General features: G+C 45.7%; 2 protein-coding genes across 2 annotated transcripts; one reads left to right on the top strand and one right to left on the bottom strand.

Annotated features, from left to right (window-relative positions):
- Nucleotides 1–3,672, top strand: LOC106570642 (G-protein coupled receptor 3-like). The gene has a single exon (XM_045693781.1). It carries the CDS (start codon nt 2,657–2,659, stop codon nt 3,647–3,649), a length of 993 nt encoding a protein of 330 aa, XP_045549737.1. The 5' UTR covers nt 1–2,656; the 3' UTR covers nt 3,650–3,672.
- A 1,980-nt stretch (nt 3,673–5,652) lies between these two features.
- Nucleotides 5,653–17,322, bottom strand: LOC106570637 (wiskott-Aldrich syndrome protein family member 2-like). The gene is given in 10 exon segments (XM_014143106.2): nt 5,653–6,894; nt 6,991–7,114; nt 7,117–7,447; nt 7,664–7,825; nt 9,463–9,584; nt 10,093–10,210; nt 11,607–11,760; nt 15,340–15,474; nt 15,620–15,781; nt 17,067–17,322. Coding segments are annotated over 9 exon segments (1,437 nt in total). The 5' UTR covers nt 15,753–15,781; nt 17,067–17,322; the 3' UTR covers nt 5,653–6,736.
- Nucleotides 17,323–18,009: the final 687 nt, after the last annotated feature.

Here is an 18,009-nt window from a genome sequence, read left to right as displayed (position 1 = left end):
AATTCATGATTCATCCAAGACAAACGGTGCTTAGCCAGTGACTCACCTTGGGACTGTAGGGTCTATGTAGCCAGTGACTCACCTTGGGACTGTAGGGTCTATGTAGCCAGTGACTCACCTTGGGACTGTAGGGTCTATGTAGCCAGTGACTCAACTTGGGACTGTAAGGTCTATGTAGGCAGTGACTCACGTTGGGACTGAAGGCCTATGTAGCCAGTGACTCACCTTGGGACTGAAGGCCTATGTAGCCAGTGACTCACCTTGGGACTGAAGGCCTATGTAGCCAGTGACTCACCTTGGGACTGAAGGCCTATGTAGCCAGTGACTCACCTTGGGACTGTAGGGTCTATGTAGCCAGTGACTCACCTTGGGACTGAAGGGCCTATGTAGCCAGTGACTCAGCTTGGGACTGAAGGGTCTATGTAGCCAGTGACTCACCTTGGGACTGAAGGGCTTATGTAGCCAGTGACTCACCTTGGGACTGAACGGCCTATGTAGCCAGTGACTCACCTTGGGACTGAAGGGCCTATGTAGCCAGTGACTCAGCTTGGGACTGTAGGGCCTATGTAGCCAGTGACTCACCTTGGGACTGAAGGCCTATGTAGCCAGTGACTCAGCTTGGGACTGAAGGACCTATGTAGCCAGTGACTCACCTTGGGACTGTAGGGTCTATGTAGCCAGTGACTCACCTTGGGACTGTAGGGTCTATGTAGCCAGTGACTCACCTTGGGACTGGAGGGCCTATGTAGCCAGTGACTCAGCTTGGGACTGAAGGACCTATGTAGCCAGTGACTCACCTTGGGACTGAAGGGCCTATGTAGCCTATTCATGCACCTTTTGCTTATTGAATGACATAAACACTTCACCTGTCCCCTTTTCCAATTCTGCATAGAAAACTACACGTATGAGCTTCAATGTATTCTTGTTGTATTATTTAATACCCACATAAAAACAGTCAAACCAATTGATTAAAGCAATTTCTAGCACATAGCTTCGTTACAGCACCTTGGACAGCTCCTCAAGGCGTCAGCCCTCTCTCCAAACCTAATGAATTCCCATTGATCAGAATCTCTACTGTGGTGTGTGTGTATGTGTCGGAAGGAGTGTACAGGGGATTATTTACGGGAAAGGTGCACACGAGGCAAGCCGCAGTGGGAGGGGCAGGAAGCTGTCGCATTTTTCTGAATGAAATTCCTCTACAGGAGTCCCCCATCACACCCCTCGTCTCTCCTAGCACCTCATTGGCTGAAGCTCACCACCACTGACGTCAGACAGACCTTCCCTAGTGAAGAACCCTGCGCGCATTAGATCCATCCAGTCATTCTGGCGTTCGCACCACCCGGAGAAACTGAGAATATGTTATTACTCTGATGGGGACAATCAGACAAGCCTTTTCTGAGATATAACCAACCATCGATATACCGATACACCGAGACACAAGGACAGCATCACGGCATCACTGTCTCCTGAATGCTCTGTGAACAGAGCTGATTTGGAAGAATCGTGATCAAGGTATTTTTATCAATAGAAGGTAAGATATTTTGCAGTGTCTGTCTGTCTGTCTGTCTGTCTGTCTGTCTGTCTGTCTGTCTGTCTGTCTGTCTGTCTGTCTGTCTGTCTGTCTGTCTGTCTGTCTGTCTGTCTGTCTGTATGTGGTATGTAATGTGTAGATTTTGTAAACGTCAAATGATTTATCAGAGCCAGAGCATATTGACATGGTTTTCCAAGATGCTGAAAATCTGTTACAAAACACTCCCCACTGTACTATAGGAGAAGAGTGGAGAGGAGTCACGAGAAGGGCTGCAGTCTTCTCCTCCTTCTCCCTGGAGTGTGCACTCCTTCACTCGCCCTCATGGATTTAAAAGCATTGGTTGGACGTAGGCTAGACAGGGATTTGTCACCATATGTCTTACATTGCTTTCTATACCTTGTAAATCAATGAGGGGGGGTGAACATTTCAGAGAGAAGAGTAGAGATCAGGCAATGGAACGGAATGGTCCCAGAGCAATGGAATGGAATGGTCCCATAGCAATGGAATGGAATGGTCCCATAGCAATGGAACGGAATGGTCCCAGAGCAATGGATTGGAATGGTCCCATAGCAATGGAATGGAATGGTCCCATAGCAATGGATTGGAATGGTCCCAGAGCAATGGAATGGAATGGTCCCAGAGCAATGGAATGGAATGGTCCCATAGCAATGGAATGGTCCCATAGCAATGGAATGGAATGGTCCCATAGCAATGGAATGGAATGGTCCCATAGCAATGGAATGGAATGGTCCCAGATCAATGGAATGGAATGGTCCCAGAGCAATGTGAGGAGCACGCTGAGTCTCTCCTTTGAGAGAGCAGTTTGAGTTGGACCAGTAGTTCAAGTGCCCTTCCTCCTGTGTCATAAAGGCCCGGACCTCTTGACAGATGGACGAAGTGGCCGAAGACCCAGGAGAGGAAGCCACTGTAGACTATTGAGATGCAGCCCCAGCACAGGGTGGCTGTCTGCTGTGGTTATCAACTACTCACGTGCAGGGAAGACAGAAGAGGAGGAAGAGCTGCTGCTATTAGTACAGTGAAAATGTGTATTAACATTTCTGTATCTTCTCTTTCTCTATCTCTCTTTCTCTCTCTCTCTCTCAGGTGTGGTGTGTTTGACCCATAATGACCCAAAATGACTCTGACGTTTGGTTCGAGGAGTCTTCAGGTTCAGGGATGTCTTCACATCTTTCCCTGCTGGACCAATCAGATCCCACGGCCGTGCCTGAGGCCTCACCTCTCAGCCTATGGGGAGTGGCACTGTGCGTATCGGGAACTCTCATCGTGTCCGAAAACGCCATCGTAGTGGCTGCCATCTTGGCCACGCCTTCTCTCCGCGCTCCTGTCTTCCTACTCCTTGCCAGTCTGGCATTAGCTGACCTGCTGGCGGGCGTGGCTTTGATCCTCCACTTCCTCTTCCTGTTTTGTGTGGAGCCCACTGATTGGTCGGAGCTGATGACGGCAGGGTTGCTGGCGACATCACTGACGGCCTCCCTCCTCAGCCTGATGGGCGTGGCCCTGGATCGTTACCTGTCTCTAAGCCACGCCCTCACCTACGGCTCCCGCCACTCCCGCCGCTGTGCCGCTGGTCTTCTGGCACTCGTCTGGCTGGGGTCGTGTCTGATTGGCTCGGGGCCGGTGCTGGGGTGGCACTGCCTCAATGACATCACATCCTGTTCCGTTGCGCGACCCCTGACCCGGACATACCTGTCGTTGCTCTGCGGCGGCTTCCTTCTGGTCGTCATGGTCACGCTGCAGCTGTACACCGGGATCTGCCGTGTCGCAAGGAGGCACGCCCACGCCATCGCCACGCAGAGGCACTTCCTGCCTGACGACCAATCGTATGCCAGTAAGCACGGGGGCCGGGGTAAGGGACTCTCTCGGCTGTTGTTAGTCCTCGGAGTGTTCGTCAGCTGCTGGACGCCCTTCGCCCTCTACGGATTGCTGGGCGACGCATCTAGCTCGCCCCTGTATACGTACGCTACGCTAGTGCCGGCAGCGGGGAACTCTCTGCTCAACCCTCTACTGTATAGCCTGAGGAACAGAGACATACGACTGGTGCTGCTGCACGCCTGCTGTCCTCACAGACACAACACACACAGGCCTGTTGATGTGTAGGATGGACACACACACACACACACACACACACACACACACACACACACACACACACACACACACACACACACACACACACACACACACACACACACACACACACACACACACACACACACACACACACACACACACACACACACACACACACACACACACACACACACACACACACACACAGCCCCATATACGTGAAAAACCAATAGAGAACATCATCATCACTTGCACTTCAGATAAGAAGCAATGAGAATGTACTGTTCCAGAAGACAGCCATTTTGGAATCAGCTGGAATAAAATCGTACGTACTGTATCATCTCAACATGTGCCTCATCCTCACCTAACATGTAGACCATCCAGTCTGATGCAATCACAGAGGTCCAACGTAATTCATCTGGATCCAACATACATGCTTTAGGAGCACGGGAAAGTGGGTCTATACAACGATACTATGATATGATATTATAAGCCTTTGGATGGTTTGGTGGGACTATATACTATGCTGCTGTCGGTGAACTCCAGAACACTTAGAAAGGGTAGTGTCAAAGGGACTGTGACTATCTCTGAAAAGGTTTCAGTTTGCACAATGTTGTTTTATATAAAATGTACAAATGTTGTCTTTTTCTACTTCAAAATAAAAGCGAATTTATTTTGTATGCAAAAAATGAAGTAGGGTCTCCCTCATTCTACTCGAGCAAATTCGTGAACACACACACTCAATGGACTTACTTAAAGTTCCTTCGCAGCAATTTTTATCTCAATATCAAATCATTTCTGGGTAACAATTAAGTACATTCATCAGCAACGAATGAGTTTCAAGTTTAGGGAAGATCATTTTCAACATAAAAATGCACCTTTATAATAAAGCATTTCATGCATCATTGCATTTGCAGACTTATGTAATATAACCTGCCATTTGTAATGTGATGAGTAGATTGGATAGTCATAATTTAAGATAATGTAACTGTTTGCAAAATAAGACTGTTCATTGCATGGCTGAACGTATATAGTGTAGAAGCCTGGACTTTAGGCTGTAGCAGATACGATTCTTCTTTATTTTATTCATATATTTCATGTTCCTGAGTGGTGTAGCGGTCTAAGGCTCTGCATCTCAGTGCAAGAGGTGTCACTACAGTCCCTGGTTTGAATCCAGGCTGTATCAGATCTGGCTGTGATTGGAAGTCCCAGCGCTGTCTGGGTTTGGCCGGTATAGGCCTTCATTGTAAATAAGAATTTATTCTTAAATGACTTGCCTAGTTAAATAAAAGATGCAATTCTACTACTTTACTACTACTTTAAATGACAGGGTAGCAGCGTACTCTGTCGACACTGACGAACAGATCAATGAAAACAACTTAGTCCAGACACAATTAGAATCTAAACTTGAGGAAATGAATGTCCAAAAACAAACTTTTAAGTGGCTGTAGGTAGGTTTCCACCCAATTGGTAATGATACCAACGCTGTCATCAAGGCAAAGGGTGGCTACTCTGAAGAATCTCAAATATAAAATATATTTTGATTTGTTGAACATTTTTGGGGCTACTACATGATTCCATATGTGTTATTTCATAGTTTGTCTTCGTTATTATTCTACAATGTAGAAAATACTAAAAAATAAAGAAAAACCCTGGAATGAGTAGGTGTGTCAACTTTTGACTGGTACTGTATATTAAACAGGAAAATCTAAATGTTCTGCACTGGGCCTTGAAGCACTTGGCTCCTAGAAGGAGCAGAGCCCATTGAAGAATGTCCTCCATCGCACAGTTCATGCCAAGTTTCCAGGTCACTCTGTTATTTCTGTCTGGACTCCTCTACTCCAAATATTTCTGGGTCTCTCTCTGTTTCTTTCCATTTCAGGGACTGGCAAATGATGTTGATAGACAATTCTGAAGGGTGTGTCCAATCCAACTCCACGTTCTTCAATAGGAGGATCTTGAACATCTAGACTGACAAAAGAAAAATACGTGGATAAAAACTGGACAGGAACTCATTGACACACAAACACTGTAGTTCATTGTATCTTTATTATTGTAATAATCGTCACTGATAAAGTTGAGACAGACAGGACAAGCAGAAACAGGTGGTTGGATAATAACATGTTCAGGTCTGATTGTGGCTTTACACTTTGGATTTAAAACAAACAGAAGACGATCAAGTTGTCTCAGACACAGATCTAGGATCAGTGACGCATCATCCAATCCTATGGTGATGGGACCGATACAAACCTGACCTTAGATCAGTGTCCAAGGGTAACGTCATCCTCCTCGCACATAAACATGAAAAGCAAAAGGCACTTGAGGGGCGGGACTAGAGCAAGAGAGGGATCACTTATTGGGCAGAGCATGTTTTGACTGACATGGGACATGGTTTTATTGAGCCAGAGCTGAATCGGAACATTTCAGAACGTTTAGATAGGTTCAGAACATTTTATTCAGCTGAACGTCCCCCTATTTATATATAAATACATTATATTTCTATCCCCCCCACCTGTTAATGAGTCCCTCCGTCACCTAGGTAACCATCCCCATGCCAACAACAGCGCAAAAGACAGGGGAAAAAAACAAAAACTGCAATAAAAAAAAAAGTTTGTTGTGCCTCATTTAGCACATCTTATAACTATCATAAAGTCAAATATGATTCTTAATACATAACACAGTTCATCAGTTAAACCATTATGGGACTGTGTGTCTGTATGTAAGGATCAATATCTATACGGTATACTATGTTATCTGTGAGTATAATTCTCATTACCACACACACACACCTTTGGCCATGTGCCCTTTAGAAATAATTGGGTTTTTGATATTTGGACTGTTCTCCATACTGAAGTTATCGGCTTCTCAGTTAAGTTCTACATAAAACACACAGGGAATGTGACTGGCACACAGGGAATGTGACTGGCACACAGGGAATGTGACTGGCACACAGGGAATGTGACTGGCTTAGACAGGAGTGTGGAAGAGGATACACTCATCTTTGGCCCTCTACTCCTCAGATCATTGGTTATGAAGAAGTAATGGCAAAAGGACATGATGCATTCTCTCCGAGGAGGACTGAGGAAGACCATAATGGTGGTGGTAAAGGAGGCCTCACTCGGACCAATCGTCATCGTCCAACTCCGAGGAGTCGTCTTCGCTATCGCTGCACTCCACAGCAATACGGCGAGACAAGATGGCCGCTACGTCGTTGCCGTAGTTATCCTTCTTCTCCTGTTCTTTCTGTTCCTCCACTTTACGAAGGTTAAAACCTGCAAGAGAGAGCGGGGGGTGGGGGGTTTAGGGTGTGTTTATGTGTACTAGTATCTATCTATCTATCTATCTGTGTGTCTCTGTGTGTGTCGTACCTTGCCGGATAGCTGACAGCAAGTCATTATGAGCGTCAGCGGGGGCTTCTGGCTGAACCTGGGTGGGTTTGAGAGGAGGGGGAGCCCCAATGGAGAAGGAGGGAGGGGGAGGCCAGAAGAGAGGGGAGGGGGGCCTGGGGGAGGCGGGGGAGGAGGAGGAGGAGGTGCGCCACCACCCTGGGGGAGAGAGGGGGGAGGAGGTGGAGAGATGGTGCTCTGGGAGAGAGGGGAAGGTGGGGCAGGGGGGGAGGGATAGGCAGAGAAGAAGACAGGAGGGGGAGCGGGAGGGGAGGAGTCAAATCCAGAGGGGGGAGGGGGAGGTGGGGCAGGGGGAGGGGCCAGGTTGGGCCGAGAGCCACTGGAAGCAGAAGAGGTCATGGGAGGGGCTGGAGGAGGGTGTGTGGGGCTCAGAACGCTGGTGCGCTTCTGGGTTGGTGCTCCGTACTGTCCGTCATACCTGCCAATGAGAGTGCACGGGATGGATTAGGAACAGGGCACGGATTCTCCAAAACACTCTGTATCCAAACGATTCTGACCACTGGAGATGAAGGGTGTTGACTGGCGAGTAGACGCTAATGCTAACAATGCTAAATTAGCATAAAATACGTGTAAAAACGACAGTATTTGGTAAATTATGAGGTGCAAACACTGTTCCCCTCCATCCTCTACTTACGTCATGTCTGGGGGTGGAGGGGGCAGGAAGTCATCGGGAGCGGGGGGAGGGAGCGGGGAGCCGGGATCGAAGGCGTACGACCCTGTACTCTGGTCTAAACCATCAGCGGAATAACAGCCTTCTCCTGAACCAATACTGCCATTCAGACCCTCAAGAGATTCTCTACACACACCAAGATACATGGGTACAGACAAAAAAATGAATATTTTGATCAAAGACAAGACACCGCAATTAAACCGTTTAAAACCATTCTATAGGACAACCCTCTCCCCTACAGACTCAGAACCTCCCTCATATTCTCTCTCTCCCCTTCATATAGCCTCTCTCCCTGTTCTCATTCTCTCTCCATCTCTCTCCCTGTTCTCACTCTTCTCACTTTCTCTCCCTGTTCTCATTCTCACTTCTCTCTCTCCCTGTTCTCATTCTCTCTTCCTCTCTCCTCTCTCTCCCTGTTCTCACACTCCCTCTCTCTCATTCTCTCTCCTCCCTCTCCCTGTTCTCACACTCCCTCTCCCTGTTCTCACACTCCCTCTCCCTGTTCTCACACTCCCTCTCTCCCTGTTCTCACACTCCCTCTCTCCCTGTTCTCACACTCCCTCTCTCCCTGTTCTCACACTCCCTCTCCCTGTTCTCACACTCCCTCTCCCTGTTCTCACACTCCCTCTCCCTGTTCTCACACTCCCTCTCCCTGTTCTCACACTCCCTCTCCCTGTTCTCATTCTCTCTCCATCGCTCTCCCTGTTCTCATTCTCTCTCCATCGCTCTCCCTGTTCTCATTCTCTCCATCGCTCTCATTCTCTCTCCATCGCTCTCCCTGTTCTCATTCTCTCCATCGCTCTCCCTGTTCTCATTCTCTCTCCATCTCTCTCCCTGTTCTCATTCTCTCTCCATCTCTCTCCCTGTTCTCATTCTCTCTCATTCTCTCTCCATCGCTCTCCCTGTTCTCATTCTCTCTCCATCTCTCTCCCTGTTCTCATTCTCTCTCCATCGCTCTCCCTGTTCTCATTCTCTCTCCATCTCTCTCCCTGTTCTCATTCTCTCTCATTCTCTCTCCATCTCTCTCCCTGTTCTCATTCTCTCTCCATCTCTCTCCCTGTTCTCATTCTCTCTCATTCTCTCTCCATCTCTCTCCCTGTTCTCATTCTCTCTCCATCTCTCTCCCTGTTCTCATTCTCTCTCCATCTCTCTCCCTGTTCTCATTCTCTCTCCATCTCTCTCCCTGTTCTCATTCTCTCTCCATCTCTCTCCCTGTTCTCCCTGTTCTCATTCTCTCTCCATCTCTCTCCCTGTTCTCATTCTCTCTCCATCGCTCTCCCTGTTCTCATTCTCTCTCCATCTCTCTCCCTGTTCTCATTCTCTCTCATTCTCTCTCCATCTCTCTCCCTGTTCTCATTCTCTCTCCATCTCTCTCCCTGTTCTCATTCTCTCTCATTCTCTCTCCATCTCTCTCCCTGTTCTCATTCTCTCTCCATCTCTCTCCCTGTTCTCATTCTCTCTCATTCTCTCTCCATCGCTCTCCCTGTTCTCATTCTCTCTCCATCTCTCTCCATCGCTCTCCCTGTTCTCATTCTCTCTCCATCGCTCTCCCTGTTCTCATTCTCTCTCCATCTCTCTCCCTGTTCTCATTCTCTCTCCATCTCTCTCCCTGTTCTCATTCTCTCTCATTCTCTCTCCATCGCTCTCCCTGTTCTCATTCTCTCTCCATCTCTCTCCCTGTTCTCATTCTCTCTCCATCGCTCTCCCTGTTCTCATTCTCTCTCCATCGCTCTCCCTGTTCTCATTCTCTCTCCATCTCTCACCCCATGTCGTTCTTGGGTACCACAAACTCTTCCCCCATCTTGCGCCGTTCCCACTCATCCTTTCTGGTCTTGATCTTTCTGGGATTCAGAGTCCGCATATTTTGATTGTCCTTCTTCTCCTTCTACTCAGACAGATAGAGAAAGAGAGACGGAGGGAGAGACAGGGAGGGAGAAAGAGAGCGGGACAGAGAGCGGGGAGAGACAGGGAGGGAGAAAGAGAGCGGGACAGAGAGCGGGGAGAGACAGGGAGGGAGAGACAGGGAGGGAGAAAGAGAGCGGGACAGAGAGCGGGGAGAGACAGGGAGGGAGAAAGAGAGCGGGACAGAGAGCGGGGAGAGACAGGGAGGGAGAGACAGGGAGGGAGAAAGAGAGCGGGACAGAGAGCGGGGAGAGACAGGGAGGGAGAAAGAGAGCGGGACAGAGAGCGGGGAGAGACAGGGAGGGAGAGACAGGGAGGGAGAAAGAGAGCGGGACAGAGAGCGGGGAGAGAAAGAGAGGGGGAAAGAGTCAAAAAGAAACAGAAAAGAGTTTAACAAAGCTATAAGTGCATTTCAATACTGTTTAAGAGGAGGACGTACATTTCCCAACAGGCCAAAAACAAACTACTGTCGAATTGAAGTGTGTGGTTACCCTGTGTTTGCGTCTCTCCTTCATGATGTCCTTGGTGTCCTGCAGCATCTTCTCCTTCCACAGGTCAAAGAAGTAAGACGGGTCCGTGTAGAACTTCAGAGCATCCTTCCCATCGTCCCTAATCATGACAACAGACAATATCAGTGTGTGTGTGTGTGTAGGGTCGCTTAGGGCCCCCGACCCCCCCCCCCCAAAAAAAAAGTGTAAGAATAGTAGAATAGACAAGGGTCCATTTATGTCAGTCACTGATGTCAGTAAAAGAGTAAGAATAGACAAGGTGAAAGTTGGTCACTGAATTAGGCATGTCAGCTACATTATTTAGAATGTTAAGTCTAGCCAGCTACAGTGCCTTCAGAAAGTACACTACATACACAAAAGTATGTGGACACCCCGTCAAAATGTGTGGATTTGGCTATTTCAGCCACACCCGCTGCAATCTCCATAGACAAAACAATGGCAGTAGAATGGCCTTAAAGAGCTCATTGACATGCAATGTGGCAACGTCATAGGATGCCACCTTTCCAACAAGTGAGTTCATTACATTTCTGCCCTGCTAGAGCTGCTTGGCCAACTGTAAGTGCTGTTATTGTAAAGTGGAAACGTCTAGGAGCAACAACGGCTCAGCAGTGAAGTGGTAGGCCACACAAGCTCACAGAACGGAACCGCCGAGTGGTGAAGAGCATTAAAATGTTGTACTCAGTGCCTCTGGAAGCAACGTCAGCACAAGCACTGTTTGTCGGGAGCTTCATGAAATGGTTTTCCATGGCCGAGCAGCCTAAGATCAATGCCAACCTTGGCTGGAGTGGTGTAAAGCTCGCCCCCATTGGACTCTGGAGCAGTGGAAACGCCTTCTCTGGAGTGATGAATGACACTTCACCATCTGGCAGTCCGGCAGTCGAATCTGGGTTTGGCGGAATCCAGGGGAACACTACCCACCCCTATACATAGTGCAAAATGTAAAGTTTGATGAGGGAGGAATAATGGTCTGGGGCTGTTTTTCATGGTTCGGGCCAGGCCGCTTAGTTCCAGTGAAGGGAAATCTTAACGGTACAGCATACAATGACATTCTAGACGATTCTGTGCTTCCAACTTTGTGGCAACAGTTTGGGTAAGGGCCTTTCCTGTTTCAGCATGACAATGCCCCCGTGCACAAAGTGAGGTCCATACAGATATGGTTTGTCGAGATCGGTGTGGAATAACTTGACTGGCCTGCACAGAGCCCTGAACTCAACCCCATCGAAGACCTTTGGGATGAATTGGATTCCGACTGCGAGTCAGGCCTAATCACCCAACATCAGTGCCCGACCTCATTAATGCTTTTGTGTCCCCGCAGCAATGTCCCAACATCTAGTGGAAAGCCTTCCCAGAAGGGTGGATGTTCAACGAGCAGGTGTCATACTTTTTTTTAAATGAGATAAATATATAAAAAATGAACGGAAAAAGTTAATGAGTTTGATACCCTTCACGCCATTATTATGAGCCGTCCTCGCCTTAGCTGAGGTGTGTGTGTGTACCTGTACTGGCTGAGGTTGTTGAGTGGTGGAGGAGGATTACAGGTCAGATAAGTCTCCTGTACAGGCAGTGGTAAAGAGGGTCTACAGAATAACTGCTGGTCCTGAGTCAGATTACTATGAAACGCTTTCTTCTGGGTGATGGCCTGCAGAGAGACTAGGAGAGATAGATTGAGGGAGGGTGGAGATAGAGAAGAGAGAATGAGACAGAGTTAGGGTTAGTATTTATGTTGTTTGAGACAGAAGCAAACAGTATCTGTTATATTACATCTACTGAATTCTGACTTGAATGCTAAACACAATGCACTGTTTTTATGTAACATACAGCGGGTTTACTGGACATAGGTCGTACCAGTTAGGAACTTTAAAAAAAGTCACGTTCAATTAAGATTCCCCATTGAAATAGTTTTTTACTCGATGCTTAAAACTGTGTCCGGGAGACCACCCCGTGGTGTATAAATGAGGGATGTGCACATTTCCCTTTCAAGACGATTGGATACATATCTAGATACATGGAGTCCGATATGATACAGGAACGATGCGTTTTAGTTTGAAACGATTTGAGGAACGAATCGATGTAGTTCAATGGGATAGTATTCGACGCACTAACATTTATTGCAAAATCACATTTTTTTTCCATTCTAAATTAAATTCTGCTGCTGATGGAGCTCATGAGCTGGGCCTCTCCGAGCTGGGGGGGTGTGTGTGTGTGCGTGCGTGTGTATATATATATAGTGTATGTGGGCACCAGACTGTTTCTCCTCCCATAGGATACTGATGGCTAACAATAACATATCCTGACATAATGTATACATTACCCTCTCTCCCTCAGTGAAATGAATAAGTATATTTCATAAATAACAAATCAGAACCCATCAATGTGTCTATAGTGTATGTGGGCACCTGACGTGAGCCATATGGGAAACTGGGCATCCACCACCCCACTGTCAGTTAGGGGGAGAAATGTTTGCTTTTAGTCCCCACCACCAACACACTTTTGATCTGAACCTACCAATTCATTTAATTTGCCTTTTTTTTTATATATATACAAAAAAATAAAAGTGTTAAGAGCAAGTAATGTATAAATATGTATCTTAACAAAATGTGCTATGACATAGCCAACCAATATCAAGCTTAACTTTGGATTTCACCCGTCTCATAATCAAATGGTTTAGGCTGTTTGGAAGTTGAAGGACTAGGAGTGAGCTTCTTTTCCTCTCCTGCTTCGGCCATGCAGAGCGGATAGCAAAAGTGATTATGAAATTATTAACTTTAACCTCTATATCGAAAAATGACCATATACACTGATTGTTTAAACTTCTCTAAGGTAGGGGGCAGTATTTTGACGTCCGGATGAAAGGTGTGCCCAAATTAAACTGTCTGCTACTCAGACTCAGAAGGTAAGATATGCATATTATTAGTAGATTTGGATAGAAAACACTCTGAAGTTTCTAAAACTGTTTGAATGATGTCTGTGAGTATAACAGAACTCATATGGCAGGCAAAACCCTGAGAAAAATCCAACCAGGAAGTGGGAAATCTGAGGCTTGTAGTTTTTTTCAAGTGATTGCCTATCTAACACACAGTGACTTAGGGTTCATTTTGCACTTCCTAAGGCTTCCACTAGAGTTGTTTGAGGCTTCTATGGTGAACAGAGAGCGAACAAAGGAAGTTGGAAGTTGTTGACTCAGGAAAGGTCATGAGTTCATTGGCGCGTATTCACATGAGAGGTAGCTGTGTTCCATTACATTTTTCAAGACATTGGAATCGTTTGGTTGGAATATTATTGAAATGTTATGTTAAAAAGGCCCTAAAGATTGATGCTATACATGATTTGACATGTTTCTACGAACGTAAATAGAACTTTCTTTGACTTTGTCGTGAAATTTTCAGCGCGCTTCCTACATTTGGAGTTGCTTACTGAATGCACAAACAAGGAGGTATTTGGACATAAATTATGGACTTTATCGAACAAAACAAAATGTATTGTGGACCTAGGATTCCTGGGAGTGCCTTCTGATGAAGATCATCAAAGGTAAGTGAATATTTATAATGATATTTATGATTTTAGATGACTCCAAAATGGCGGTATCTGTATTGCCTAGTGTATGTTTCTGAGCGCAGTACTCAGATTATTGCAGTGTGCTTTCCCCGTGAAGCTTTTTTTAAATCTGTCACAGCGGTTGCATTAAGGAGATGTTTATTCATCTATTATTCTTTGAATAACAGTTTAATATTTTATCAATGTTTATGATGAGTATTTCTATAAATTGATGTGCTCATTCACCAGAAGTTTTTGAAGGAAAAACATTTCTGAACATCACGCGCCAATGTAAAATGGGTTTTTTGGATATAAATATGAACTTTATCGAACTAAACATACATGTATTGTGTAACATGAAGTCCTGAGTGCCATCTGATGAAGATCATCAAAAGGTAAGTGTGGCTCAGTTGGTAGAGCATGGTGTTTGCAACGCCAGGGTTGTGGGTTCAATTCCCACGGGGGACCAGTATGGGGAAAAAAGAAATACAAATGTATGAAATGTATGCATTCACTATTATAAGTCGCTCTGGATAAGAGCGTCTGCTAAATGACTAAAATGTAAAAAAACGTAGTGCTTAATTTTAGCTGTATTTCTGTTTTTTTGTGACGCCTCTCCTTGCTAGGAAAATGGCTGTGTGGCTTTTCTTGTTTAGGTGGTGTCCTAACATAATCTAATGTTTTGCTTTCGCCGTAAAGCCTTTTTGAAATCGGACAATTTGGTTGGATTAAAGAGAGTCTTACCTATAAAATGGTCTATAATACTTGTATGTGTGAGAAATTTGAATTATGAGATTTTGGTGGTTTTGAATTTGCCGCCCTGCTTTTTCACTGGCTGTTGAATAGTGTGTCCCGCAGGTGGGACGGTCACATCCCACATACCCAAGAGAGGTTAAAGCAAAACTACCAAAACTAATGCTGAGAGTGTACCTGAATAGGTTAGGGCAACTTTTATTCAGGTAAAGCACAATTTCCAACAGCGCATTGAAAAGAAAAGTATTTTTTTAAATAAAAATAACCTACCAAATTACATTCGTTGTCACTCAAAGCTTAATACTGCGCAAGCCATTTTACACAAAGATGAGCCAGGTCAGGGGTAGGCCTAACTTTTATTGGTCAAATCAAATCGTATTTGTCACATACGCCCAATACAACAGGTGTAGACTTTACAGTGAAATGCTAAGTTACAAGCTCTTAACCACCAAATCAGTTTAAATAAATAAATACCAACTAACATGCCTAGGGTTGTTCAGCAAAAGGACTTGTAGTTCAATGACTGTCAACTTAATTACATGCTTAGTTTAACACTAAAGGAGAGGACGCAATTGTCACAAAAGATTAGGTATTTTCAGAAGGTAAAAATGAAGTAATTGGAGCAAAACATTTAAGTGAACCGGAGATTCGTAATGTTTGAATCTAATTTCTGACCGATGCATGCTAGATTTGGATTGGTTTGGGGTCTCGCGGACAGATGGACTCATACAGTATATTAATCATTTGAACCAGGGACCGATGCACTCGTATCTTAAATCATTTGAACCAGGGACCGATGCACTCATATCTTAAATCATTTGAACCAGGGACCGATGCACTCATATCTTTAATCATTTGAACCAGGGACCGATGCACTCATATCTTAATCATTTGAACCGGGGACTGATCGTTACATCCCTGTGTATAACGTCAGTCTCTTACCTTCCTCCTCTTTAGGGTCGAGCTGGGTGACTTTGACCTGTAGACGGTCCACTCTCTCACCCAGTGAGTTCACCCTGATAGCAAACGCCCCCGCTTGCACAAACAGCTCTCCAAACACATCCTCTGCATATTTACCTACACAAACAAATGTATATTTATAGCCTACATACACACATGATTACATAACAAGACACACAAATCATACTACAATACACGTACATTTCATTAAGCACTTCCCTAGGTATAAACTCACATCACACACACAGAGACGGAAACTTACTGAGGCTGCCTAGCTGGCGTATGATGTTGGCGAGGCTGATGTTGGTAACACACTCCAGCTCACTGCGGATGGTGCTGGGGAGCACCTGGCGGCACACATGGCGAGGCTCTATGTTCCTCGTCACCAACGGCATTTTGTGACCGGGGGGGCGGTGGACTTCCCCTGGAGGAGGAGCGAGAGGGGTGGGAGCATGTGAGAAAGACAGAGACGGCTACCACTGGTCAGATAGAGAAGACTTTACTGGTCTGATAGAAATGTGTTTTCTAGAGCAGACATCCCACAGTGGGATGTGTCTTTGTGATGCAGATTAGAGACGCTCTATTTCTATCCACCATTTCTTTCCCCCATTCCGCTCAATAAAGCACCATGTGACTGACTAGCAGACAGACGACTAAAGCAGAACCAAAACCACAGCCAAGTTCTATTCTGGTCCTTCCCCTCTTCCCTTAACACCATTTCAATATGCATACATCTGAGAGGAGTGCAAACAATATGGTGGACTGGTGGTGGAGAACACACACACACACACACACACACACACACACACACACACACACACACACACACACACACACACACACACACACACACACACACACACACACACACACACACACACACACACACACACACACACACACACACACACACACACGATAGGGACATGAATGGAACTCGACTTAATCAACTCCGGCACCATAATACTGTAATGTACCCAGCAGCCACACGGGGTCGCTCTAGTCAACACCAACTCCCATTAGAACCACCACAGCCTTAGTGAATTATCCTCGGCTTTTCCAGTAAACACTAATGTGCATTTGCTGTCTCCGCACTCTATAAACTATAAAGCACTTCTATTGAGTTAAAACAATTAGCCAACTGTCTAGCAGGGTACATTAGTGACTATGGTCTTCTTGGTCGGTGCATTTCACTTGACAGGCAAGCTAATTGATCCCATTTGATTCATATTTACAGGTTGATTACAAGCTTTGGGTATGACGTAAACAGACAAAAAAAAAACTTCCCTGACTAAAACAGAATGTTATGAAGCCAGATGTCCCATCGCCCAAACTATCTACCATACAATCGAGTGCATCAGTGTAGCGACACCCTACAATGGGGTGCGCCAGTGTGTCATGACTTTTACACTGACGCAAAAGCAAGACAGCCTACCCCAACTCTGTAACTGACAAATTATTTATTTCTCAACATAAAAACTCATCTAAAAGGAGACCTGTTTTGAGTCCTAAGCATAGAAACACACCCAGAAACGGCATTACAATAGTCACGGCGAGGGAAGTTGACATGAAACTTGGTCTCTCGGCCTTGTCAGTTTAGCAGGAAGTAAAGTTGAAAGCGCCCCTCATTATGTCCGAAAATCGTCGGAGAAAACAATACTTCTATATTAACTTCAGAAAAACGCGATAAATAAACACTGATCGCTTACCGTCAAACGGCCAATTGTAGAATCAGTCAAATTAGTCTTGTTTCTACTTTTCGGAGTCTTTCAGCAGCAACAAAAAAAATGAAAGATTTACTGTAAACGGAGGGACTAAGGAGCTCACGAAGAGAAGTCCCACATTTGTGAACTTCTGATTGGACAAGGCTTCGACATTCCAGGCGCCGATTGGTTCCTCTCAATCTCAATCAGCAGCGAGGACATGGCAATTTGGAAGTACTATACGTAACTCCACCAGTCTTGTCGTAAACATCTGTCCGCAGTTTGCGTAGCAAGGGTGGAGATACATTCCACAGTATGCTCTCAGCGGGTGAGAACCAGGGGAGAATGACTGCCCCCTCCCATTGATCATTTTGAGTTGAAGGCCGACCGCAGTACTGCCGGTATTGTTTTTCGAAAACAGCATCGATTCCTCCATTATAGTGAAATGGGGAAATGGCGATCTTCGTGGTCAATATTCGTGGATATAAATATTTTATCGAACACAGTTATGGTACCAATAATTGATTTTATTTCACCAGATGTATGTCGTTGAACCGATTACTTTAAAGTCACACACAGACAAAGTTATAATTATAATTTCGTTGCTAATGGAAGCCTGCAGTACCTCGGGTGGCCTTCAACTTGAGATACTCCATGAGAGGAGGCAGCACTGAGCAGGCCTGCAACGTCCCTTCCTAGGGTAGCTCAAACTGTGCGCACAATGTTTCCAAAACTCCTCCATGTAGCAAGATTGCGATACGCTGAAAGGGGCACTTCCTGATCATCTAACAAGCTGAGTATTCTCATAGGAAACAGTGGGGTGGCGTCATCGATGGCTTCTTCCATATATTTTACGGTCTTTGGTTAGGAACACATCCCAGGAATGACTGGCATTTTGAGAGTGAATAGAAGCTTATTATGCAGAATAGGAGGTTATAAAGGTTTGTAA

Source organism: Salmo salar, chromosome ssa14 (assembly GCF_905237065.1).
Source record: "Salmo salar chromosome ssa14, Ssal_v3.1, whole genome shotgun sequence".
In the NCBI taxonomy this organism is placed as follows: domain Eukaryota; kingdom Metazoa; phylum Chordata; class Actinopteri; order Salmoniformes; family Salmonidae; genus Salmo; species Salmo salar.
Note: the sequence above shows the minus strand (reverse complement) of the source record. Positions and strands in the feature narration are given on the sequence as shown.

What these genes read in the sequence shown, in the direction of transcription:
- LOC106570642 (XM_045693781.1), top strand. Translation starts at nt 2,657, where the DNA reads ATGACCCAAAATGACTCTGACGTTTGGTTCGAGGAGTCTTCAGGTTCA.